We start from the raw sequence: 26,737 nt of genomic DNA on the forward strand, positions 1-26,737 counted from the left end.
TTTGAGTAGCCTTTTGAATTTTAACATTTTGGAGTTACAAAAAACTTATTAACCAAACAACTAATACTAGTCAAATAAGCCAAAATTGGCTGATAGACTGATTATTTACCAAACAGGGCCATAGTCACACTGAAAAAAAAGTAAACATGGACATTCAGTTAGAGCATTGCGTTAACGAGGTAATTAAAAAAGTAAACATGGACATTCAGTTATAGCATTGCGTTAACGAGGTAATTAAAAAAAATGCTAAACATGCATATTTCATATTTTATCAACTGGTGACATAAGGGTACTATTGTTGAATGTTGATGGCACAAGTTGGATATATATTATATAAAATATGGTGTGGCGAGTGCACAGTATATGGATGTGAGCTTTTGTAACGTTCAGAGATTCACGTTGAACTCCATATAACGTGGAAAACGATTTTTCCATTCACTCAATCCCATTGTCATTGTTTGTTTGTTTGTTTTTTTTTTTTTTAATTGATTTATGAAAAAAGTTGCATTCACTACTTGAATGACTGAATGCATGTTTCAAGTGAAGTTTATCTTTTAATTCAAACCAGTAAAGAATTACAGTTCACAAGGTGATAAATTAGTTTAGATCGTTGACTTAGCCAGCAAATGACTATAATGCACTAAACCAATTTAGATTGTCCAAAATTAACCGATTCAGATCAAAATTTTCAATAGATAACTCCCATTAGACTATAGGAGGCCAAGATGCCCAATAGATAATTCCACAAGAAATCAAACTTAAAATCTTTTAGTTACTAAGCCAACTATTCGACCAACTTGATTGTGGTGCCTCCTTTGTAACTACTTTGTATATATCATGAATATCATGACACAATTAAGTCTAAATATTATCTATATAGCATGTTATTATACATGTGGCTAACATGTGACCTTCTAAACTTTTATGGGCTCCTAGTGTACAATAATAATAATAATAATAATAATAATAATAATAATTGATTGATTGATCAAATCAACTTTTTACATGTTTTGTTTATTATTGATTGATCAAATCAACTTTTTACATGTTTTGTTTATTATTGATTGATCAAATCAACATTTTTTTTTTAAATTCTTTACTTATTTTCTTTAACATTATTATTATTATTATTATTATTATTATTATTATTATTATTTTGTGTCAGATAGTGCTTTTAATTTACGGAGTAGTTTCTAATCTAAGTATATACATTTTATGTACTAATTCTCAACTTAATATTATAAAAGAATAAATAGTAAACTCGTTAACCGAATTAGTCACATAAAATGAGACAAATTAATACCTTATGAAAAATATTTTGTTTCCCTATAAAATTTTCTCCTCCTAAAATCCTTCATGACAAGCTTATAACCATTAGATGTCATAAATTAGTTGATTTCACTAACTTGTTATCAAAAATAAAACCATCCAATGAAAAAGTTCAACGTCAAGGAGAGAAAATTTTTGGAAGTAGTGGATAACATTACTCATAATTTATACATTTAAAATTCACGCAAATAAAAAAAAAGTATGTATTAATCATATAAATAATAACATGCTAAATAGGTAGTTTATTTAAGGCTTTTCCTTCGTAACCATGTGACATTGTCAATTATATGAACGGATTGAGAGGTTATTTGAGCAACTCGCATATCTTCTTATAAACACATTTTTTTTCTTCCTATCTGATTTGGAATTGTAATTCTGTAATATTATAATTTCCTCTAAGTGTCAATAAGTTTGTGGTCTAAAAACACAAAATAACTCTCTCAATTAATTTTAATAGGTTGAGAAAGTAGTTATAAACATATTGTAAGAGGGAGTAATTACTCAAAACAAAATAATTCCCTCCAAATAAGCAAAATGATAATAGAAGCATGCAGATTTTATCTGGAAAATGAAATTCATAAATCACTAATAATGACACCATCGCCATCCCGTCCGCCATGTACACTCATGATTCATGTTCTTCTTCTGTGCATAAATTGGTGCCGCCATTGAGAGCTAGCACTATCAGACTTAGCAGTGGTGTGCTTATCGAGCGAATCAATGGCGGAAGGGAACACAGAGCCGTTGTTGAAGCAGAGTGAGCAAAACGGAGAAACGAACGGAGGCCACCTGGAGGACGAGTACTTCTGCTACGACGAGAGTTGCGCCGGCTGCAGAGTCGAGCTGCTCAAACGCGCCGACGCCGGCGTTCCGGTAAAGCACGTCTTCTTCATTTCCATGGTCACACTGTGCGGATGTTCGTAAGCCATCCCTAACTCCTTTTCTTCCTTCTTCAATTTAAATGAAATTTCAGTGAAATTGAAATGCAATACTTCCTGAATTTACGTCCAAACCCTATATGGTTTTGTTAGGAACCTCTGATCAGCATGTAGCTATTTGAACCTCAATAAACATCATTCATAAGTGTGATGAACATATACATCAAGTGCAGTGAACATTATATTATGTTTGTGCATCAACATTTCCTTGAACACTGGACCTTATGATCATAACAGTTAGCTACACCACACATATATATTTTTGTTAATTTGGTTTTCTTGTTTGGGCTTTAATTGCAACAATTGCTATATAGCAAAAAGGATATTACAAATTACTGTAATGTTTACTTTTGCCGAATTCAAGAAATTATTATGTAACTTAATGTGTCCACTCTCATGTAATTGCATCCTAAATCCTAATATGCTTTTATCTTTGGTGTTGTTTTGCAGCACTACCAATAACATCTCTCTTTCCTTTCCTATATTTTATGGTAAGAGCTAGATCTCTCTACTGGATAGTTTTATGTATTCAGTACATGATGTGCTCCACTTCTTTCATGTTTTACTTTTTCTGTTAACTTTCCAAGTAGTTGTTTCCATTTTGATTTTGACAGATTAGGGACTTTCACATTGCTGAAAGGGAGGAAGATATTAGTTATTATGCTGGATATTTAGGTTTGTATGTTTTGTCGATACTTCTTGCTGAACAACCTTTTAGGATCTTTGGCTTCTTAATTCTTAAACATAGCTTTTAACATTTACTAAAGGCTCATCGTTTATGTTGGGGAGAGCTTTGACATCTGTTGTTTGGGGAATCATTGCTGATCGATATGGCAGAAAGCCTGTGGTCATCATTGGCACAGTAACAGTGTTAGTAAAGCTTGTCCTTTTTGGATGAAACTCAGATATTCCACAAATATTGTTTTCTTAATTGGAGGTTTCTTTTTTTTACATTGTCTTCAAATTGAACATGATTTACAGGGTTATATTCAATGCCCTTTTTGGCCTTAGTGTAAACTATTGGATGGCTATTATTACAAGATTTCTTCTAGGAGCTTTGTGTGGAATAATTGGTACAATGAGGGTATGTTTGTTCATGTTTAATATCTCTCTATTAGAAATTTGTGTGGTATAATTAGTACAATAACACATTTGTTTATATTATGGCCAACTTGATTACTGAAGTTCTTGTTAATAATTTTTGTATGAATTCAAACTTTCTAGGCATATGCTTCTGAAATTTGCCGTAGAGAATATCATGCTTTGGGCATATCTGCAGTAAGCTGCTCATGTTTCGTTCTTTTCTTCTCTTTGTTCTGCTTCTGTCACTGTCCCAGAATATGTTTTGATACAAAGATCTGGCCAATATTTTCTAGGTTAGTACAGCATGGGGAATAGGCTTGGTGATTGGTCCGGCTGTTGGAGGTTATTTTGCCCAGGTGCACTATCATCCCTTTCCCTTTTATTACTCTTGGGTTCTGCAATACTGATATGCTTTTTTAAACACATAATTCTAGCCTGCAGAAAAGTATCCCGGCACATTTTCTGCAGAGTCCTTTTTTGGGAAGTAAGCAATGTTTCTCTGTTCTTTTATACATTTTCTTCTTGATTTATCTGTTTTTTTTAACACCTTAGCATTTTATCTTCCTCAATGAAAATTTGCAGATTCCCATACTTCCTGCCATGTCTTATGATATCCATGTTTGCACTGGTTACAACCGTCATGTCCTTTTGGCTTCCGGTATGATTGAATTCCCCGCCCCCCCCCCCCCCCCCCCCCCCCCTTTTTTTACAACATGCAGACTAAATCTGTATGTTTTGCCATTCACTGAGTGTTATTATTTGTTTCAATTGGTTTATATTATAGTCCATACTAGGCAAATAAGAATGAGTTTGGTTTATATTATAGTCCATACTAGGCAAATAAGAATGAGTTCATTATTACACTATGTGATTGATTGAAGCTTAAATGCAATCATTTACCAACTATGTAATATATTGGATTTGAACTAGGATAGTTTCATGATGTAAAAGGTTTTCGGATATTGCAGGAAACAATGCACACTCATAAGAAAGAACACAAAAAAGAACATGATGTTACTCAGAATTCAAAGCAACCTGAACACGGGGTTCCGACTTCTCAGAAAAGCCTTCTGAAGAATTGGCCCTTCATATCTTCTATTCTTGTCTATTGTGTTTTCCAACTTCATGATATAGCCTATTTGGAGGTAATTTATTCCTTAGCTTGTTTCCTACAAAATTATGATAGTTCAACAAAAGTATCTATGCTAGCCTTTTCTAACTTGAGATATTGTTTAGATTTTTTCTCTATGGGCTGTCAGTCCAAGGAAGCTTGGGGGATTGAGCTACACAACTGCAGATGTTGGTCAAGTTCTAGCCATTACAGGTACAAAGGCATCATATCTCTACATATATACTTTTACTCATGGCATGTATGTAAGCTATTGATTTTTTCTTTCTTTCTTTCTGTTTCCTAGGCATTGGACTTTTACTCTTTCAGCTTTTCGCTTACCCCTTGGTGGAAAATGTTCTTGGTCCTGTCATGATATCCCGCATTGGAGCAGTATGGTCTTACTTTGATTTCAGTATCCTGCTGATTTTCCTATTGCGTATCGTCAAGTTCCTTACTGATTTCTTATCTTCTTTTCTGGTTTAAAATCCAGGCTCTTAGCATACCATTGCTGTCAAGTTATCCATGCATAGCTCTGCTATCTGGTCTCTGCCTCTCCGTGGTGCTTAATTGCGCGTCCATGTTAAAGAATGTGCTCTCTGTAAGTTTCATTTGCCAAAATTCCACCCCAAATAATCACACTTTTGCCAGGCTTTATCTGAACATTTTCATCCTTGTCGTCAGGTATCTATCACTACAGGACTATTAATCCTTCAGAACAGGGCAGTTGTAAGTATCATGTTTGAAAAAAGGGGTTTTCCACTTTTGGTCCCATGACTATGAGACCATTTTCACATTTAGATCATGATTATTAATTTTTTCACATTTGGTGCCACGTATTTTAATTCTTATCACATTTTACCCCTCTAACCTAATTTCCGGTCATCAATGACTTATCTTAAAAGGGCAAAATTGTCATTTATTGTTTTTTTTTTTCTTCTTAAACTTCTAGTGGAGGAGATTTAAAACAACAGTGTTGCCCTCCAAGATAAGTCACTTGCCTGAAATTCGGTCGCTGTGATTGATAGTCGTGGCAATGATTTAAAAATCAGTGGAATCAAATGTAGAAAAATTAATAGTATGGACCAAATGTGGAGATGATACTATAGTCGTGTGTTAGGAATTAGGATCAAGCGCTTACCACTTAAGCCAAAAGCTATAGCTGGTAGCAAAAGTACAACTTTTTCCTTATTTATAGATTGCCATCACATTGTTTGAGACACAATGGGTGCTAGACTTGGCCTTTTAACCTTTACCAGCCTCCGCCCTACAATCCCTCTAGCCACCGGGTGCTAGACTTGGCCTTTATTGGCCTCCGCCCAACATTATGGGATCAAAAGTGAAAAAAATAACTCCTTGAAGAATCCTGATGTTTTTTTCATACAACACTCCTGTGGAATGAGATTAATCTAGATGAGTTGAGTCGAGTAGTTCTTTCAAGAGAGTTGTTGTATTCGTATAGAATGCTTACACCATGTGACTTTGCTTTCAGAGCCAGGAGCAGAGGGGAGCTGCCAATGGCATTTCCATGTCTGCAATGTCTCTTTTTAAGACAATTGGCCCAGCAGTCGGGGGTTCATTGTAAGTTGTCTTCTTTTATGTGCCTCTCTGTCGTAGTTCAAATAATTCTACTAATTCTAAATGTTTGCAGATTATCTTGGTCACAACTGCGTCAAGATGCAAAGTTTATGCCAGGTAAACTACTAATGAAGATACATATGCTAGTCCAACCATAAACTAAAAGATATTAGCAACACAAATTAAAATTTGTAAATAAAATTAGTTATATGCATGAATGCATCAAAGATGGGGTAGTTAAACACATGAATAAGAGAGCCGGGGGACAATTGTGGCCTAGGAACATAAGTCAATAGGAGTAATAACATATAGTCTTGAGATTGATGATAATTGCTTATTTTGTCTTTGATCTTGATTAAGAGTTTGAATTTGCGTATTCTTAGGACTAGTGAATGACCTGAGAGATTCAAACCGTAAAGGACTAATGACTTACTTGAGCCTGAATAACTAAATGTACCAAAACTTATTAGGTCAAACTTAAAACCAGTAACCTATTGGAATGAGACTTTTCCTTATTGTAAATGATCAAGGTGATGCTATATATGATGCAGGCGATCAGCTGGTTTTCTTCGTCCTAAATGTGTTTGAGTTGTTGGGTCTGTTTATGACATTCAAGCCCTTTCTCCAACTCCCAGAGGATGACATTTCTAAGTCAAAACAAGATGGGGCTGCTGAAGATAACTACATACAACACAGAATTGCATTGCCTGAATTGCCATAGCCATGAAATACCAACTCCTTGTGGACTGTTTTAAAAAGATCCTGTATGACAAATTTGACTTTTCTGTATAAGAATTATGTTTTACCATTAAGTCATCGTTTTGAGTAAGTAGGTTACCATCTTGAATTTCCAAAAAGAAGTCGGTTTAAATAAAGTTTCCATGGTTGGAGCATATTGGTAAGGAAAGATGATACACTCCTTATTTTTCCTTTGATAAAGATGATGCGCATTTAGCCGTTTAACGGTTAATCTTTAAATGAAGATTTCATTGTTCAAAATAATAATAATAATAATAATGATGCTCAGTGTATGTTAATAAAAATTATTTTAGAGAATTTTTTTGTTTTATTTTAGTTTTTCCTCTTATAAAATCTAGATATATGGTACTTTACTCTCTACGAATACATTAGGTTTATTTTGACTCTTCAAATTTTTATTATCTACTTTTCAAATTGGAGAAATGTGAAAGTAAATGAGTATTCTATTTTCTTTGATTTATGAGAAAACTCACAGTCATTATCAGAATGTACACTCAGAGTGAAACTTGTCTCATGACCCTAACTAGCAAATAATAATAACAAGAAAAATCAACTTAGGATGATTATAACTGACCGGCTCAAATGCAGTTCATTTGCTAATTAATTTTTCCAGACAAAATAGATAATCTCACTAATTAATTTTGTGCCTAAAAATTCATTCATACCTAACTGTTTAATGCAAGGAGTACAATAAAGTATTTACTGATATAGGATTTTTCGCTTGATTTTTATAATTGTGTACCCAAAGAATACTATAAAAGTCAATACTTCATTTAGTTCTTGAGAAGTTAGACTTGCCCAAATGGACAAACTAGTTTTATGAAAAAGAAAGAAGTGTTAATTGTCGGAATTAAAAAAGACACTTGTGTGAGACCGTCTCACGAATCCTTATTCGTGAGACGGGTCGGGTCGGGTCAAGGCACCATGCAAATGTCATATTTATATGTGCAAATGCCATACTTATATGCTCAAATATAACACTAATCAAGAATACAATTTTTGTCACTTATTAAAGAAAAAGTAATATATTTTTCATAATAAGTAATGTTGACAAGTGTCTCTTACTTACTTTTGTGGAAAAATGTAATACTTTTAAATCGAAATGTAAAAGTATTATATTTTCCCTTAAAAGTATTACATTTACCCTTATAAGTAATAAAAATTTTATTCCTGATTAGTATTACATTTGAGCATATAAGTATGACATTTGTGCATATAAGTGTTACATTTGCATCTTGACCCGACCCGACCCGACCCGACCAGTCTCATGGTGAGACGGTCTCACACAAGTTTTTGCCATTGAAAAAATATGAGAACCATTCCTCGCGTAAGAACATGATAACCAATTTAGTACATTAAAAAATGATAGACATGTGGATGAGATTATTGTGAGAATTAAAAATGCTCATGTTCATATGGAGTGTGATGTCGTGTGCATATTAAACATGTGTTGTGTGTGCATATCTTATTTTGCATACGACACATGCTTAATATGCACACACACATTTTTAAATCCCCAAACTAATCTAATCAAAAGATTTGTCTTTTTTAATGCACTAGATTAGTTCTCATGTTCTATGAGAGGAGTGGTAATTGGAAAATCACCACACACACACACACACACATATATGTGTGTGTGTGTGTAAGGTTTCCAGTTGCTTTGTCATTAGGGTATTGGTCTAATAAATAAGAAGTTTTATTAAAAATTTTTTTTAAGGTGAGATAGATTGGAATGATCTATTTCCTCATAGGTTTGGGAGCGAGTTCATGGGGTATATGATATAATCTAGATTGCTATTTTTGCCTCGAAAATGATGATCAAGTGGGTAAAGTATAATTCTTATACTTGAAAGTCAAGTGTTTTATTTTTGTTAACATCTACTTTCGGGAGGATGTAAATCATAGCAATCCCCCACTGTCGCTAGTGAGACTCGATTTCTGATCTCTTCTCCCAAATTTCACCTCTATGACCAGTTGAGCTGCTCATGCGGGCTGCTATTCTTTACACTAACAAGCCATTTAGTTAGAACGAGGGAATTAGTGGAAAATGAATTGTAATTTCGTGAGAAATGAATAAGGTGAGAACTACATATGAATTCAAATTTCATTATTTGGTAGACAAGAATAACAAAAATACTTCATGTTGCCAAACACTTTGTGCTCATATGGCATGTAATGACTCTCTCGTATGGGAGGTCATGACAGGTAAAATGGAACCGATAGAGTAATAACTTCTTTTTTGGTAAAGGAGTAGGATTGTCAGATTTTTAATTCCATGAAATGAGGAAATTGCAATTCTGTAATATTATAATTCCCTCCAAGCAAACAATTAATTTTATATGTTAAAGAATTAGGTAGAAAAGAAAATTCAATTCTTTCGAACCAAAGAGCCAATAACTATAATATTATAATTCCCTCCAAACAAACAATTAATTTTATAGGTTAAAGAATTAGGTAGAAAAGAAATTTCAATTCTTTCGAACCAAAGAGCCAATAACATGGCGTTTGGTTGGAAGGAAAGAATTAGGGAGCACAAATTTTACTGACCGCGGTCCACCAAACATTGTGGTCCAAGTGACAAAACGACGTCGTTTTGATTAATGAAAACAAAGGGATGAAATGGTTTCTATTCCGTGCAGCTGCAGTTCCATTTCAACATAACTGCAGTTCCAGACGGATGAAGCGGCCTCAACACAACTGCAGTTCCAAACGGCCTCCATTCCGCACAACTGTAATATTAGTTCAACACAACCGCAGTATCAGTCAAACACAACTGTAGTATCATTTGAGATGAATTGTAGTATCAGTTACGAAGATTTACGGGAGCCGTTTCTCCCACTTAGTAAAACGACGTCGTTTTGTGACCTTGGTCCACGGTATAAGGACTGATTAGGGAGATGAAGAATAAGTTGTTAATAAATTAGAAATTCAAATTACATTGTTTGGTAGGGAGGAATAAAATATTGGGGTTGGGAAAGAAATAAATGGTATAAAGACTAAAATATCGCGCAATAATAATAATAAAAAGGGTAGTACAGTCATTTCATCCAATTTTTTCTTTTCCCACATGCCATAAAAGACTTTTTTTGACAATAGTATACGCTCGATAATGGTTGAATGATAATAGAAGCATGCAGATTTTATCTGGGAAAAGAAATTCAAAAATCACTAATATTGACATCATCGCCTTCCCACCCGCCATGTACACTCATGATTCATGTTCTTCTTCTGTGCATAAATTGGTGCCGCCAATGAGAGCTAGCACTAGCAGTGGTGTGCGTATCGAGTGATTCAATGGCGGAAGGGAACAGAGCGCCGCAGAGTGAGCAAAACGGAGGCCACCTGGACGACGAGTACTTCTGCTACGACGAGAGTTGCGCCGGTTGCAGAGTCGAGCTGCTCAAACGCGCCAACACCGGCGTTCCGGTCAAGCACGTCTTCTTCATTTCCATGGTCACCCTGTGCGCCGGTTCGTAAGCCCTCCCTAACTCTCTTTCTTTCTTCTTCTTCTTCAATTTTAATGAAATTTCAGTGAAATTGAAATGCAATACTCCCTGAACTTACGTCCAAACCCTATATGGTGTTAACTGTTCTTCAGATACGAAATCTTAGAGCAGATGGTGTGTTAGGAAGCTCTGATCAGCATGTAGCTATTTGAACCTCAATAAACCTCATTCATAAGCTAAGTGTGATGAACATATACATCAAGTGCAGTAAACATTATATTATGTTTGTGCATCAACATTTCCTTAAGCACTGGACCTTATGATCATAAAAGTTACCTACACCACACACATATATATATTTTTGTTAATTTGATTTTCTTGTTTCGGCTTTAATTGCAACTATTCTATATAGCAAAAAGGATATTACAAATTACTGTAATGTTTACTTTTGCCGAATTCAAGAAATTATGTAACTTAATGTGTCCGCTCTCATGTAATTATGTAATATACTTTATCTTTGGTGTTGTTTTGCAGCACTACCAATAACATCTCTTTTTCCTTTCGTATATTTTATGGTAAGAGCTAGATCTCTCTACTGGATAGTTTTATTGTATTCAGTACATGATGTGCTCCACTTCTTTCATGTTTTACTTTTTCTGTTAACTTTCCAAGTAGTTGTTTCCATTTTGATTTTGACAGATTAGGGACTTTCACATTGCTGAAAGGGAGGAAGATATTAGTTATTATGCTGGCTATTTAGGTTAGTATGTTTTGTCAATGCTTCTTGCTGAACAACCTTGTAGGATCTTCGGCTTCTTAATTCTTAAACATGCTTTTAACATTTACTAAAAGGCTCATCATTCATGTTGGGGAGAACTTTGACATCTGCTCTTTGGGGAATCATTGCTGATCGATATGGCAGAAAGCCTGTGGTCATCATTGGCACAGTAACAGTGTTAGCAAAGCTTGTCCTTTTTGGATGAAACTCAGATTTCCACAAATATTGTTTTCTTTAACTGGAGGTTTTATTTATTTATTTTTTTCAAATTGAACATGATTTACAGGGTTATATTCAATGCCCTTTTTGGCCTTAGTGTAAACTATTGGATGGCTATTATTACAAGATTTCTTCTAGGAGCTTTGTGTGGAATAATTGGTACAATGAGGGTATGTTTGTTCATGTTCAATATCTCTCTATTAGAAATTTGTGTGGTATAATTAGTACAATAACACATTTGTTTATATTATGGCTAACTTGATTACTGAAGTTCTTGTTAATAATTTTTGTATGAATTCAAACTTTCTAGGCATATGCTTCTGAAATTTGCCGTAGAGAATATCATGCTTTGGGCATATCTGCAGTAAGCTGCTCATGTTTCGTTCTTTTCTTCTCTTTGTTCTGCTTCTGTCACTGTCCCAGAATATGTTTTGATACAAAGATCTGGCCAATATTTTCTAGGTTAGTACAGCATGGGGAATAGGCTTGGTGATTGGTCCGGCTGTTGGAGGTTATTTTGCCCAGGTGCACTATCATTTCCCTTTTATTACTCTTGGGTCTGCAATACTGATATGCTTTTTTAAACATATAATTCTAGCCTGCAGAAAAGTATCCCGGCATATTTTCTGCAGAGTCCTTTTTTGGGAAGTAAGCAATGTTTCTCTGTTCTTTTATACATTTTCTTCTTGATTTATCTGTTTTATTCCACCTTAGCATTTTATCTTCCTCAATGAAAATTTGCAGATTCCCATACTTCCTGCCGTGTCTTATGATATCCATGTTTGCATTGGTTGCAACCGTCATTTCCTTTTGGCTTCTGGTATGATTGACTTTCCCTATCTTTTTTTTTTCTTTCAACATGCAGACTAAATCTGTATGTTTTGTCATTCACTGAGTGTTATTATTTGTTTCAGTTGGTTTATTTTATAGTCCATATTAGGCAAATAAGAATGAGTTCATTATTACACTATGTGATTGATTGAAGCTTAAATACAATCATTTACCAACTATGTAATATATTGGATTTAAACTAGAATAGTTTCATGATTTAGAAGGTTTTCTGATATTGCAGGAAACAATGCACACTCATAAGAAAGAACACAAAGAAGAACATGATGTTTCTCACAATGCACACGAGGTTCTGACTTCGCAGAAAAGCCTTCTGAAGAATTGGCCCTTAATCTCTTCTATTCTTGTCTATTGTGTTTTCGAAATTCATGATATAGCCTATTTGGAGGTAATTCTAGAAAAAACTTCAATAAACCTCAAGAAAATAAATGTTCAATACAAGGAGGAATAGAAGACAATCAAATCGAAGGACCAGATTGAGAACTCACAGCTCTAGCTAAAGCATGAACAAGCTTGTTCGCTGATCTAGAAAAAAAAAAACTGAAAAGACACTACTTCAAAGTGTCTTTGAATAGCCTGGCAATCACTTATCACAAATCCTGCATACAATAGATCATTCCTTGTTTCCTACAAAATTATGATAGTTCAACAAAAGTATCTATGTTAGCCTTTTCTAACTTGAGATATTTTTCAGATTTTTTCTCTATGGGCTGTCAGTCCAAGGAAGCTTGGGGGGTTGAGCTACACAACTTCAGATGTTGGTCAAGTTCTAGCCATTACAGGTACACAGGCATCATATCTCTACATATATATGTTTACTCATGGCATGTATGTAAGCAATTGGATTTTTTTCTTTCTGTTTCCGCGGTCTAGGCATTGGACTTCTACTCTTTCAGCTTTTTGCTTACCCCTTGGTGGAAAATGTTCTTGGTCCTGTCATGATATCCCGCATTGGAGCAGTATGGCCTTACTTGGATTTCAGTATCCTGCTCATTTTCGTATTGCTTATTGTCAAGTTCCATTCTGGTTTCTTATATTCTTTTCTGGTTTAAAATCCAGGCTCTTAGCATACCATTGCTGTCAAGTTATCCATACATAGCTCTGCTATCTGGTCTCTGCCTCTCCGTGGTGCTTAATTGCGTGTCCATGCTAAAGAATGTGCTCTCTGTAAGTTTCATTTGCCAAAATTCCACCCCAAATAATCACACTTTTGCCAGCCTAAATCTGAACATCTTCATCCTTGTCGTTAGGTATCTATCACTACAGGACTATTAATCCTTCAGAACAGGGCAGTTGTAAGTATCATACTTCAAGAAAGAGTTTTTTCCACTTCTGATCCACGACTATGGGACCATTATCACATTTAGTCTATGATTATTAATTTTTTTACATTTGGTTCTACGAATTTTAAATTCTTGTCACATTTGGCCCCTCTAACCTAATTTTCGGTCACCGGTCGCTGGTGACTAGAAATTAGGTTGGAGGGACCCCAACTGTGACAATGATTTAAGAACTGTCAAATGTAAAAAAGATTAATAGTCGGGACTAAATGTGGAGATGGTATTATAGTTGTCTGTTAGGATCAAACGCTTACCATTTACGTCAAAATCTATAGCTGGTAGCGAAGGCGCAACTTTTTTTTTTTTCCTTATAGACCGTCATCACATTGTTCGAGCCTCACTGAGTGCTAGACTTGGCCTTTTACCCTTTACCAGCCTCCGCCCTACAATCCATTCAGCCACCGGGTGCTAGACTTGGCCTTTACCAGCCTCTTCCCAAGACAGGCTCGGTGGCTCTGGCCCCTTGTCCGGCTGGGAAGGTGCTTTTCTATACACCAATCGGCCTAGGGATCAAAGTTGAAATAAGACTCCTTTAAAATACTTGATGTTTTTTTTTTCATACTACACCGGTTTCTACTTCCGGTGGAATTCGATTAATCTAGATGAGTTGAGTCGAGTAGTTCTTTCAAGGGCGTTATTGTATTGGTATAGAATGCTTACACCATGTTACTTTGTTTTCAGAGCCAAGAGCAGAGAGGAGCTGCCAATGGCATTTCCATGTCTGCAATGTCTCTTTTTAAGGCAATTGGCCCAGCAGCTGGGGGTTCATTGTGAGTTATCTTCTTTTATGTGCCTCTCTGTCGTAGTTCAACAGCGCCAAACAATTCTCCTAATTCTAAAAGGTTCTAAATGTTTGCAGATTATCTTGGTCACAAGTGCGTCAAGATGCAAAGTTTATGCCAGGTAAACTATCAATGAAGATACATATGCAAGTCCAACCATAAACTAAAAGATATTAGCCACACGGATTAAAATTAGTAAATAAAATCAGTTATATGCATCAAAGATGGGGTAGTTAAACACACGAATAAGAGAGCTATGGGGACGATTGTGGCCTTGGAGCATAAGTGAATAGGAGTTATATCATATATTCTTGAGATTGATGATAACGGCTTATTTTGTCTTTTAGGGATCTTGACTTGAAATTTAGATCTGCTTATTCTTAGGACTCTAGTGAATGACTTGAGATGATTCAACCCGTAAAGGACCAATGTCTTGGAAAGACAGACTAACTTACTTGAATCTGAATAACTAAATGTACCATAACTTATTGGGTCAAACCTAAAACCGGTAACCAGTTGAAATGAGATTTTTTCTTATTGTAAATGATGAAGGTGCTGTTATATATGATGCAGGTGATCAACTAGTTTTCTTCGTCCTAAATGTGTTTGTGTTGTTGGGTTTGATTATGACATTCAAGCCCTTTCTCCAACTCCCCGAGAATGACATTTCTAAGTCAAAACAAGATGAGGCTGCTGAAGAAAATTGCTTGCAAACACAGAATTGCATTGCCTGAATTGTCATAACGATGAAATATCAACTCCTTGTGGGCCGCTTTAAGAAGAACCTGTATGATAGATTTGACTTTTGTATAAGAGAATCATGTTTTACCCACTAAGTAATCCTTTTGATGTTGTATGTAATTTTCTTTTATGAGTAAAATGTAGGCTACCATCATGAGCTTCCAAAAAAAAAAAGTTGGTTTAATGTTTAAATAAAGAAAGTTTTCATGGTTCGAGCAAATTGGTAAGGAAAGATGATACTCAAACTCCCTATTTTTCCTTGCATGATAAATTTGATGCGTATTTGGCCGTTTAATGGGTTAATATTTAAATTAAGATTTCATTGTTTTAAAAAAATTAATGATGCTCAGTGAGTCGGTGGTAATAAAAATTATTTTAGAGAAATTTCTTTTTTCTTGTTTTTTTTTTATTAAAAAAAAATCTTTTCTTTTCTTTCTTTTTTGTTTTCCTCTTATAAAATCTAGAAATATGGTACTTTACTCTTTACGAGTACACTAGATTTATTTTAACTCTTTAATCTTTCATTATCTATTTTTTAAATTGGAGAAAAGTAAAAGTAAATGGATACTCTATTTTTTTTAATTTATGGGAAAGTTCACAGTCACTATTGGAATATGTGCTCTGGTCTCATGATCCTAAGTAGAAAATTTCCATAATGATGTAAATATCCTAAGTAGAAAATTTCCATAATAATGTAAATCAGCTTAGGTTATTCATAACTGATCGACTCGATGAGAACTGAATATTATGTGTATTAGAATTCCGCAGTACAATGATAGATGACAAGAGATATATATACAGGGAGAGTCTCAAATAGAGTAGGATAGATAGACCTAACATGACTCAGACACGTAGAGTCCTAATAGACTCAAATGTAGTTCATTATGTAGTTCTCATAAAAACCAAACTTAATTTTTTTTCAGACTTTTATTTCCAAAAAAAATAGATAATCCTTCTAATTAATAAATGTACCTAGTATTTGGGAGGTTCGTTTTTCTTGTACCTAAAAATTCATTCATACCTAACTTTTTAATGCATGGAGTACAATAAAGTATTTACTGATATAGGATTTTAATTTGCACTTGATTATTATAATTATGTACCCAAAGAATACTATAAAAGTCAATACTTCATTTAGTTCTTGAGAAGTTAGACTTGTCTAAATGGACAAACTACTTTTATGAGAAAGAAAGAAGTGTTAAATAGTTCATTTAATTTAGTCATCTTCATACACAGTCAAAAATGCCATATTTTCTTTTATAATTGAATCTTATATAACTTAAAAATTATTTCCTAGCCAAGCGGCATACCAATCATCAATTATTATAAGACTTATATGTTTATTCACAATAGTCTATTTTACACTACACGCATATTTTGCAAGTAAACATGAAATATAAACTGCACTAAAACGTCTATACGATGGACTTTAGTACAAAAAATCATAATCCACCTACTTGACCATCAATTTTTGGGATGATATAATTTGTTCAGATGCTGTATTTATTATGTCTATAACACTACAACCTTATACCGATTGTTATGCCATGGACCAGGATCCACCTTACAAGATGGACCCTGGTCCATGTTCACAATTTTAGAACTCTATATTCACAATTACAAAACTTTATATTCAACAGTATAATACAATTTTTGAATCTATATAACAAAATTGTGAATATTAAGTAATGTAATTTTGTATATTAAAATATAAAATTATGAACATAAAATTTTAAAATTATAAATATAGACTAAGGTCCACCTTGTAAAGTGTCCGGAGTCCATATCAAATTTGCCACCTTATACTATACCGTAATTGTTTTGGTAGCATTGGGTTTGTTGCGGGTTCTGACAGCGTAGAATAATATGAGAGCAGAGTGATAGAAAACGAATGGCCAACCCTAGGAGGACAACGTTATTTCCGGCATCCGCCACCCACCACCAATTGCCGGTTTCGACCGCCGGCAGCGGCGGCGACCAATCTCCGGCGACGCTAGTGAGCTCTCTGAAGTCGTTCCTGAAGAAGCCCCATGCTATCCCATTCCTACTCTCTTTCTTCCTTCTCCTGACGTGGGTCACGCTCAGATTTCAACGCCCCTCGGAGCATTTTCCGAGCATGGGATTAGGATCCGGGATAGGGATTATGGGACGCCGCCATTGGTCTTCCGACGAAGACAATTCCGCTAACCTTGTTCGATTCCCTGCTTCTTCTCCACTTATCGCCAAGGATAAGCGCGGATGGCTGCTTAACCCCATTTCGCTTGCCCTCCATTCTCCTATTTCAGGTCTCGATTGCATATCCAGAAATTGAGGTTTTGTTTTGCGCCTTATTATAGGTTTTCTCTGTCAGTTGGCACTTCAATTGGGGGAATGAGCACTTTAGTTATTTGAATTCGACTGCCGACTCGGGCGGCCCTGATCTAATTGTGGACAATGACACATGATCAGTCACTGTAATTTACTTATCCACTATCCTGTCAGTCAGGCGTGGACGAGAAAATTTCGTCTTGTCTTTTGTAGGAAAATTTGAAGTTGGCGCATGATTGAGCAAAGGAAAAATGTTGTGTATGCAGGTGGAACAACGAGCTGTGCATCAATTCATGTGGGTGAGATCAAACCTGGTGGTGTTAGGGGGAACCATAGGCATCATACATGCAATGAGACATTTGTGATTTGGGGAGCTCATACACTTTTCCGGGTATGCCAACTCTCTATATAAGTATAATGTTGGGAACCAGTGTCTGGTGCAATTAGGTATACAATGTCTAATTACACTAAATGCAAAAGACACCAATACTGGATAGCACCTTAAAAATTTCCTATAATGTTTTGGCTGTGAAAACCAATCTCATGGTGTGCTTGGTTTTGTATTGTTTTATTTTTTGGGTTGGGTGGTGTTGGTCCTTGGAGTGTCCTAAGTAAAGAATTTGGCCTTCCTGCTTTCTGAAGTCCTCTTTTTTCCAAATAAACTGCACATAGTAACTGGTTGTTGGGCTATATGAGGAATAAAAGAAAAGGAATCAGATTTCATGCAATACTTAATACCTCATAGCAAGTAACTCTAACTCTCTAAGTTAATTAGACTATTGGCTTAGTAACCACGAAGTTCCAAATTTGATGGGAACGACCTATTGCCTTGATTTGAGCTAGACTCTCAATGGAAAACCTAGACTGATTTACCTCCTTGTGACTAGGGTCCACCAGGTGAAATTTACCCAATGCACACCATTGGGTAGTGGATGTGGGTTTCAGTCAGCTTTCTTCTTTTCTCTGTTAGTACTACAATGCATCATGCATTCATGCCAATGATGTACTGTGATTTACTGAGTTTATAAATTCTCCATGTACAGCTAGAAAATAATGCAATTCAAAAAGGCTATGCCGAAGTGAAGGTTGGTGCAGATGAGATTGCTGTTGCAGTTAGCCCCAGCGGAACAGCTCATGCCCTAGTTAACATAGATACTTCCCAAAGTACATTCTTCATGGGGTGCCAAGATAGTGTTGTTAACTATACTGACTCTAAAACTGATTTTAGTGTATGGAAAGATCTTTAGGTTGTATGTATGCTAAATTTACTTTGCACAGTTAATAATTCAAGGGTTTCAGACTCCGGAGGATTAGGTTTTGGGATGACAAAGAGAATCTATGTACATGAAAGCATGCTTCCTGCTCTATAGTTTGTGTTCACTTTCCACATTGGTTCATTGTGCTTATGAACTGAGGTATTTTACTGTAAGTAATCGATGCTCTATGTGCAGCAGAAATAAATAAAAGTGCACCCAATTAAAACTGATAACATTCACAAATTTCCAGTCTATAATGATTCAGATAGTTTAATTGCAAGTATCATTCCAGATAAAAATGTTCATGCATGATAGATAGCCAATTGACTACCGGCATGGTTATTTATTTGTAGGGCATAAAGTGCATACAACTACCCTTTTTCTCTGGATGATTCTGCTGGGACATGATCTTCAGGGTCTCTACGATTGCTCAAGTCGCGAATAAGTCGAATTAGCCAGGTGGCCAGTTCAATTCACGTCCTCCAAGGAGATGAAGGTGAATATGGAAAACAGTTTGACCTGCCAAAGTGCAATATTCAGATCAAAAGATGAAGTTGAAATTCTATGTTAAAAGGTAAGGCAGGCAAGGGGAAAAATACTTACCTCCATCTTTTCCATCGTTGATAACAAGCCTGAACCCATTTTCATCGAGACCTTCTTGTTTGGCTACAAGCTTTGCAGTATAAAGAAGGCGACCAAGAATCTCACAATGTCTCTCCTCAGCCTTCAAAATAAAATACTGATATAGTTAGGGAAAATATAAAGAAAAGAAATCAAAACAGTAAACATGTAATCGTGTAGTTTGTTTTCTTCCCATGAAGGAGGCAAAATGAATCACTTCTTCTGGTATCAAAGGGACTACAGTTCTTTTGCACACAATTAATTTGTTTGGGCGCAAATATCATCATTATGTGCTTCTAATATACTCCCTCTGTCCTATTTTATATGCATGATTCATTTTACGATGCTTGATTGAAATTATTTACTATTCAAATTTTCATAATATTAAGTTTAGTATTAATATACATTTTATATATATATATATATATATATATATATATAAACTACATTAAAAATACTATTAAACACCAAAAAAAATTAAAAATAATAAGAAAAATAGTATTAGAAAAAGGAGAATGAGTTGGTTTAACCAATGAATAATAAATAGAAGTGGGACAAAGGGAATAACAGACCCTCAAATGTTCAGACAATAATCAGAGCATATGCCATCTAATAACCACAGTTGACCCTTACATGGATTGAAAACAGTGTTCAAGCTTCTCTCTTTCTAGTGAAAAAGAACTTTACAAAAGCTTCGTATTTAGGATAAAAACTCACACCTATCTAGATACGGAGGGTTCACCAGAAACTAAACGCTGGAAGGCAATTTTCTTTTCCTAGGATTGGGTAACCACAACTCTCAAGTCTCAACAGGTTCAAGTTCAGATTAGGAGAAAATTAAAGGAAATACCTTGGAGAGCCCAGTTAAGCCATCCTTCACCTTTGGAATAAGAAGAATGTGTGTAGGAGCTTGGGGACTTATATCCCTGAAAGCCAAAACCTGTCCAAAGTGAAATAGAAGTCAAACATAGCGAAGTAGGAAATGACAAAGGACACTGTCCACTGCATCATAAACAATAATCCAGATGTTTTAATCAAAATAAACACAAAATTCATAATAACGAACACAAAAATTTCACAAGGGCGTGAGTGTGGAAAAGACTTCCACTAACATGTCATAGGAAAATATTCAATAGGTTGAGGATCCTTCAACAAAACCTTATATTCCTTTAAATTGGTGTAGAAACCAAGACCGGAGACACAAATCACAACAATAAGTCAATAACAATCCATTCCCACCAGAAGATGAGTTTACAAAAATCTCCCAGAAAACAAGAACCCCATATCTTCCTTTCATTTTGATTATATAGCTTCAAACAGGAAAACAAGTTCCATTTAGCCTTTCCAAATGCATCCTAGAACTATAAAGCCGGACTAGAATACAATCCCATTTGCTGAAGCAATCCATCCTAAACCCTAAACTTCAATAGTAAATACAACCTATTCTCATAAACAGTTCACTCAACATACACAGCTGTATTTGTGCTCAGAAATTTGTATCAACCAAATCAATTACACATGTAACCTTCAAATCATTTTCCAGAATTTGGATCAAAGAGATAATTTACACTGAGAAATTAGAACAAACCCTAAAAACAAAAACTCCCTAAAGAATGAAGAGGAAGAGGGACGAATATCACCTTGTCATCCTCGTAAACAATGTTGGCTGGAATTTCCTTGTTTATAATCTTGTCAAATCTGCAGATCAAAAGAACAAGTGAAACAAAAATTAAAGGAGAAAAACGATCGAAAATGGAGTTGAAAATCGAGAGACACAGGGAAAGAGTAAGAGCGTGCGTACATGGTGGGAGAATCGGAGGGAACGGCAGAAGCCATGGGAGTGTGAGGAGAGAGATGGCTGGTCAGTACTTGAAGTCGGCTGCTGCTACTACTATTACCCTCGAATGCCATTTTACGCTACAACTAGTCCTTCATCTTTCTTTATTTACACTTTGATACACCACTTACAACCCGTATGGCACACCGTAATTTGGTTGTAATTGAATTGACGAAATCCAATAAAAGCCTCAATTACATTGTTTGGTTAGAGGAGATTACAATTTCACGAAATTGCAATGGGTGCGAAAATGTAAAAGGGATGCAATGACACTACTACCTTTATTATTATTATTATTATTATTATTATTATTATTATTATTATTATTTCACAAGGATATTTTAATTTTTATATCACTTATCTCCTTTCTATTCCCAACAATTCTACTTTTTTTTTGTATCAGAAGGAGGGGGGGACCCCTGGGAAACCACAAACTAAAACGGTTCCGCCACTCTGCGCATCGTCGTAGCATGCGCCATGTCGTCGGGAAGCACATCCTCACACACGAACGGACAAGACTCAAACTCCTCCCTCATACCACTCTGTGCCCCAAACGATGCAAGACAATCAACGACCCTGTTCTGTTCCCTTAAAATGGCTCTAAAAGAGATCTTCCAGTCCTTAGTTGTCCACCATTTGATGTTTTCAATGAGATGGCAAATCGGTCCACGACCCGTCTCGGTCTCCCGAATCCAATGGATGACATTGCTAACATCAGATTGAATCTCCACATCTCTAACACCCTTTTGCCAAGCCCACTGTAGACCTTCAGCAATAGCTTCTGCTTCCACCCATGCAGGCTCACTTTGAGTCGTTCTATTTTATCCTACCAAACAATGTAATTTGAATTTCTACTTTATCTCACCTTATTTTTTTCCCATCGAATTGCAATTCTTTTTCCTCCTAATTCCTTCCTCCCAACCAAACGTCCTGTTATATTCTATGGAAAATATTGGTATAATATCCACCTTGCAATTTTAAAGTTTGAATTAGATTGGGAATTTAGGACCATTGTGGAATCTTGATTGATCAGAGCTGACAGTCTACTTTTAGTCTTTTTTATCAAGAACATTTTTTTTTTGAGTTATGAGCACCAAATATTTATTTAGTCAAATGAAAAAAGAAGAAAACAAGTAAAAAAGTATTTTAAAAAAATATTAATTCGGCAAGGGTACTTTTAATACTTCTTTTTTTTTTTCCTCTTTCTTTCATTTGATTAAATAAAAATTTGGCCATGCATAAATCATAAAAAATAAAATAAAAAATAAAATAAATTAATAATAATATTCGGATAAAAAAGGACTAAAAGTGAACTGTCACTTATAAATCTAGAATAAAAATGGAATTAATTCATTATAAAAAAAAAAAAAGAAGTAAAAGAAGTAGCTTATTTGGGATTTCGGTAAAAGTAAAATGAGTTTGATGGCTTAATTGATGTTTACCAGATAGTCCATGGGCTTATTTGTACTTTAACCTGAAGTTAACCTATTAAAAATGTTAATTGATCTTTTTTTCGGTTTCAGTGGCTTAATTGCTCTCTTTTTTTTTCGAGTTCGGTGGTTTATTTGGAAGTTATTCCAGTTCGATAGCTTAATTGCTTTTTCTCAAATAATACAATGATTTATTTGTACCTTATCCTTTCTTTTTTGTAGGTGAAGTGGATGGGAAAGAGAGAGTATCTTGCAATGAGTGATTTTTTATTTTTTATTTTTGAATTTTGTGAGTCCCATCAGAAAAGAAAAAAAAACAAACAAACAAACAAACAAATTTGAGCACATTGAGAAAATCACCAACTTGCCTTTTGTTTTGTTGTTTTTTTCTTTTTTTTTTTCTTTTTTAATTCTAATTTTTTCTTTTTTCAGGCAAAAAAAACCGCAGCAGTTGTGCAATTGTTCTTAAAAGTGAGCATTTTGTATTTTGAAAACCCCATAAACACTTCATAATTGGTTCCTTAATTTAAATTATGTATCATATTCTATTTCCAGTTTTCTGTGCTACATAAATGAAAAATTATCATATAAAATATGATAGATTCCTACCCAATATATTGTACTATCACAACTGATTGGTGGATACACATATTATGCCATAATCTATATGAAGAATTAACTTAATATCTGGGGCTTGGAATATGTTCCACACACTTATCATGTGTTAACATATTGTAGCATCATTCCAAAAGGAAGAGAATCATATGATTACATCAAAATGTTTTCTTATGCATTAAGAGAACAACACAGAACTGCCAAAGCTATGTGAGGATAATTTCAAGTTTTTAAACTATAAAATTGTACATACAAGAAAGAAACTCAAGGGTGGGGGGTGGGGGGCTGGTTCTTCTAAACGAGGTTTGTCCAGCCAGTTTACAAAGGTGCTGCGAGAAACACCACTCTCCACAACAAGTTTTGGAGACATAACAGGCTATGGATCGACGAGTTTTAGAGACAACAGACTGTATGCATCATGTCCTTCGCGGGTGAGATATCAGAAGGGGGCCGAGCTTGTTCTGCGCAGCTGATACTTTGGCTCTGGAGGTGGGACAGTGGGCATCGCCTTCTCTATCTCCTGCACATTACGCCATGTTAATCAGCACGTTTGTGGATGTAATGACTGAAGAAGCATGGATTAGTCATGACGGTTGTTAATGTAGCATCTAAGAAATGCATATAAATCAACATGATATTCTCCCCGGTTTACTTTTGAAACTCTGTATGGAACAACGCTTTCAAATTTAGATCTGTTCGTTTGTGCTTCAAGGCTCCAATTTCTGATGCCGAAACAAAGAATAATGTCTCAAGGTAGTAAAGCAACGTTGCATTCGGGACTCATGTTTCTTATTTTTCTCCTTTAGTTTTGACAAATTGTTTAATGTTTAACTGGGTGTAAAGCTACTTAAATTACAACCCGAAAAGGAGTGATCATTATTACTTCAGAACTTTTCCCATTTAGAACGGGGAGATTGGGAATTCCAGGATACATCGCATTCAAGACAACTATTAAAAGACTATAAATGTTCTTAAATCGAAACACAATATTCTTGCAAGAGTAAGAAATTCACACCATAAAAAGAGTCTTCAAAATGAAAGCGGGGACTTTTAGATAAAAATTGTGAGAATCAGAAAGGAGATATAAGGTAGACAAATAAAAGAAGCATGAGCTAATTAGGAAAGACAATGAACACCATAGTGGATAATCTAGTTTCCCCAATATCTGTAACAGATATAGACCGTGAATTAGGGATACAGGGACACATTGACAGATCAAATGCGTTGGCTCAATGATGTATTGATGAATGCAAGTATACACATCTCGTTAGAGTTGATACTATGCAGGTAGAGGTGTTTTAAGATCAGGAGTAGCAACACAAAACAAAACGTTAAGTCATGCACCAAAAGCACTAAAACAATGCAAACATTCACTATACTAAAACCATTTTATTCTAAGAAAATAGCATCCGGGGATGAGGAGACAAAGCATACCTTCTCTCTCCTAAGCCTTGCATTCTCTTCTTCTAAACGGGAAATCTTATTCTCCAGTTCATTGGTGTAGGCCTGTCCAATAGAAAAACATTTCACGGCCATAACAGAAATTTAACAAGTATTCCTCTCCTTTCTTTCTTTTAGTTTTTTTTTTTCTTCTTCTTTTTGGGTTAATGAAAATGAAACTAGTTTTAAGAGCATCCAAACTCACCTGCTTCCTTGCTCGTGACCTGGCTGCTGATTCCCTATTTTTTATCATCCTTTTCTGCCTCCTTTCGACACTTTTCTCAATCACAACATTGTCCGGGGCAACTCTCTTTCTTCCAAGCGTTTGTGTGTCTGATAGCGTTCCCATCATAGGATCCAGAGCTACGGTCATCTGTGTTCCTGGATAAGTTGCGTCCATGATTGGGTTGGGGCCAACCGGGATAGCCTGTTGAACTGGATGAGCTGCCATGAAACCAGGCATGGCGCTCACCTGTTGCTGGTGACTCTGTGGTGGTCGTGGCTGCTGAATTGGCGGCACGTGAAACAGTGCACCGTGAGCTTGCTGTGCAACGTTCACCGTCGAATCATCCCCTTGAACCGAACCCAAATCGTTCTTTCCCTGGGATGACTCGGCCACTATCCTGGCCTGCACCAAGAAATCCTCCAACGTCATCTCGCCCAGGGTAGCTTTCCTCTCGAGACTGCTACTCTTCTGGCCCTGCTGGATATCCTGCCACACCTCATCGACCGTCTTCTTGCTCAGATCACCAGACAGCTCGAGGCTGGACTGGCGATGAAGCGGGGCCCCCGAAGCCAGTGGGGCGCCACTGTAATCGACCCGCTGCTGCACCCCTTGGCTCGCCGCCTCGGCTGTGCACACAGTCTTCAGAAGCTCATCCAGATTCATACTGCTCAAGGGTTTCCCTAAACCCCCAAATTGCTGCTGAACCTCATCAAGAGTGAGACTATACAGAGACCCTTCCCTTTCCAATCCATTTGATTTCGGGTCTTGCATTCGGGTTCCACCACAACCCCCCTCAGATCCCATAAACTCCTAACCCTACCAACAACCTAGATCGATTCCACTCCCTCCAATACACAATCAATCAATCAATCAATCAATCCCCTCTCCCACAACCCCTTCAATCATTCCATGCATAAATTACAACCCGCAACGATTCGCATCAAACAACAAGCTCTAACAGACATTAACACAAACAGATTCAGGGCTTGAAATTTTGAAACGCAAACACGATCAAACAACGCGAAACAAAGAAATCAAGAACAATAATCAGATACTTACAGCTAGCAGAAGCACAAAAGAAGAAGACTAGTGTCTCAAAAAGACTGGATTTTTGTGCAGCTCCTGCATTCCCTCCCAAGAGAACAAGAAAACCCAAACACCATTTCCCTTGTTGTGTTAAACCTGAGTGCTGACTGGCTGTCTCTAAGTCATGGAAATTGCAGAAAGTCAGAAACTCCACTCCATCAAGTACAATTTTGTAGCACTACTCCACCAAATTTATTGTTTTTTTAATACATTGCATGAGTATCGGATAAAGTAGCAGACCCGCATTCTATTCTTTATTGGAAAAGTGCTGGGTTTTATATTAGCTAAATAATTTTTTTCTTTATATTATTTAAATTTTAATAGTGATTATTATATATCAGAAGGAAGTTTTTTTTATTCACATAAAATGTAATTTTATAAGGAATCTTAAATAATACTCCATAGATACTTTTCCTTTTTAAAATTTTTTGTTAGCAATGATAATGATGTTAGACAAAGGTGGGGAGGGTCAAGTTCAATATATTGTTATTAATAAATATTCGAGGTGTGCTAAAAACAAGATAGCTCGTATGACAAGATAGCCACTATCTGGCACCCTTGGGTTAGTATGTCAAAGTGGGCCGAAGTCGGTGGGCTGACCGCACTCGCCTCACGATGGGACAGGTTAGGGCTACAAACAAGATAGCTCGTGAAGCGGCGACCCGCGCGGGCTAAACCACATTAGAAAGTTCATGTGTGATAAACTCGACCGAGAAAGTATTGACAAGAATCGAATTTATGACCTTCTGGTATGAGAATCATGCTCCACCAACTCAACAATCCCTTTCAAGACTCTTAATTATACCTTCTGACAAAGTAATAATGGTTAATAATGACAAATGCAATCTTCAATGGTTAACTTTAATCGAGTTTTTCCATATCGAGTGACTGATGACCTATAACCAAACTTATTGAAATTTTTTATAATTGATTATGAAGTTTAAAATAAAAAAAAAAAAAAAAAAAAAA

At 35.7% G+C, this 26,737-nt stretch overlaps 5 protein-coding genes across 8 annotated transcripts; 3 read left to right on the forward strand and 2 right to left on the reverse strand.

The window, feature by feature from the left end:
• Positions 1-1,971: 1,971 nt before the first annotated feature.
• Positions 1,972-7,038, forward strand: LOC116007338 (protein ZINC INDUCED FACILITATOR-LIKE 1-like). The gene is made up of 17 exons (XM_031247993.1): positions 1,972-2,245; positions 2,718-2,758; positions 2,882-2,942; positions 3,035-3,137; positions 3,249-3,351; positions 3,492-3,545; positions 3,644-3,706; positions 3,785-3,834; positions 3,933-4,008; positions 4,319-4,495; positions 4,587-4,674; positions 4,766-4,851; positions 4,952-5,059; positions 5,143-5,187; positions 5,951-6,039; positions 6,110-6,153; positions 6,588-7,038. The coding sequence occupies exons 1-17, from the start codon at positions 2,050-2,052 to the stop codon at positions 6,755-6,757; spliced, it is 1,554 nt and encodes a 517-aa protein (XP_031103853.1). The 5' UTR covers positions 1,972-2,049; the 3' UTR covers positions 6,758-7,038.
• Positions 7,039-9,973: 2,935 nt separating this feature from the next.
• Positions 9,974-15,170, forward strand: LOC116007339 (protein ZINC INDUCED FACILITATOR 1-like). Of its 4 annotated transcripts, none has more exons than XM_031247996.1 (17): positions 9,974-10,264; positions 10,776-10,816; positions 10,941-11,001; positions 11,094-11,196; positions 11,306-11,408; positions 11,549-11,602; positions 11,701-11,763; positions 11,837-11,886; positions 11,983-12,058; positions 12,311-12,475; positions 12,782-12,869; positions 12,961-13,046; positions 13,147-13,254; positions 13,338-13,382; positions 14,109-14,197; positions 14,287-14,330; positions 14,783-15,170. In XM_031247996.1, exons 1-17 carry the CDS (start codon positions 10,090-10,092, stop codon positions 14,941-14,943), a joined length of 1,512 nt encoding a protein of 503 aa, XP_031103856.1. In that variant the 5' UTR covers positions 9,974-10,089; the 3' UTR covers positions 14,944-15,170. The 4 variants fall into 4 exon arrangements, with proteins under 4 accessions (XP_031103856.1, XP_031103857.1, XP_031103858.1 ...); XM_031247997.1 differs by having other exon boundaries at positions 12,311-12,376; XM_031247998.1 differs by having other exon boundaries at positions 10,136-10,264; positions 10,394-10,816.
• Positions 15,171-16,762: 1,592 nt separating this feature from the next.
• On the forward strand, positions 16,763-18,743 carry LOC116007315. The gene is made up of 3 exons (XM_031247961.1): positions 16,763-17,235; positions 17,524-17,648; positions 18,301-18,743. Exons 1-3 carry the CDS (start codon positions 16,842-16,844, stop codon positions 18,502-18,504), a joined length of 723 nt encoding a protein of 240 aa, XP_031103821.1. The 5' UTR covers positions 16,763-16,841; the 3' UTR covers positions 18,505-18,743.
• Positions 18,725-21,077, reverse strand: LOC116007316 (14 kDa zinc-binding protein). Its single transcript, XM_031247962.1, has 5 exons — positions 20,936-21,077; positions 20,775-20,832; positions 19,985-20,074; positions 19,117-19,237; positions 18,725-19,032 (listed from the first exon to the last, which is right to left on the reverse strand). Exons 1-5 carry the CDS (start codon positions 21,043-21,045, stop codon positions 18,965-18,967), a joined length of 447 nt encoding a protein of 148 aa, XP_031103822.1. The 5' UTR covers positions 21,046-21,077; the 3' UTR covers positions 18,725-18,964.
• Positions 21,078-23,057: 1,980 nt separating this feature from the next.
• LOC116007165 (ABSCISIC ACID-INSENSITIVE 5-like protein 2) lies at positions 23,058-26,006 on the reverse strand. The gene is made up of 4 exons (XM_031247768.1): positions 25,742-26,006; positions 24,662-25,636; positions 24,451-24,522; positions 23,058-23,536 (listed from the first exon to the last, which is right to left on the reverse strand). Exons 2-4 carry the CDS (start codon positions 25,484-25,486, stop codon positions 23,456-23,458), a joined length of 978 nt encoding a protein of 325 aa, XP_031103628.1. The 5' UTR covers positions 25,487-25,636; positions 25,742-26,006; the 3' UTR covers positions 23,058-23,455.
• Positions 26,007-26,737: the final 731 nt, after the last annotated feature.

This window comes from Ipomoea triloba, chromosome 15, assembly GCF_003576645.1.
Source record: "Ipomoea triloba cultivar NCNSP0323 chromosome 15, ASM357664v1".
Taxonomy (NCBI): Eukaryota; Viridiplantae; Streptophyta; class Magnoliopsida; order Solanales; family Convolvulaceae; genus Ipomoea; species Ipomoea triloba.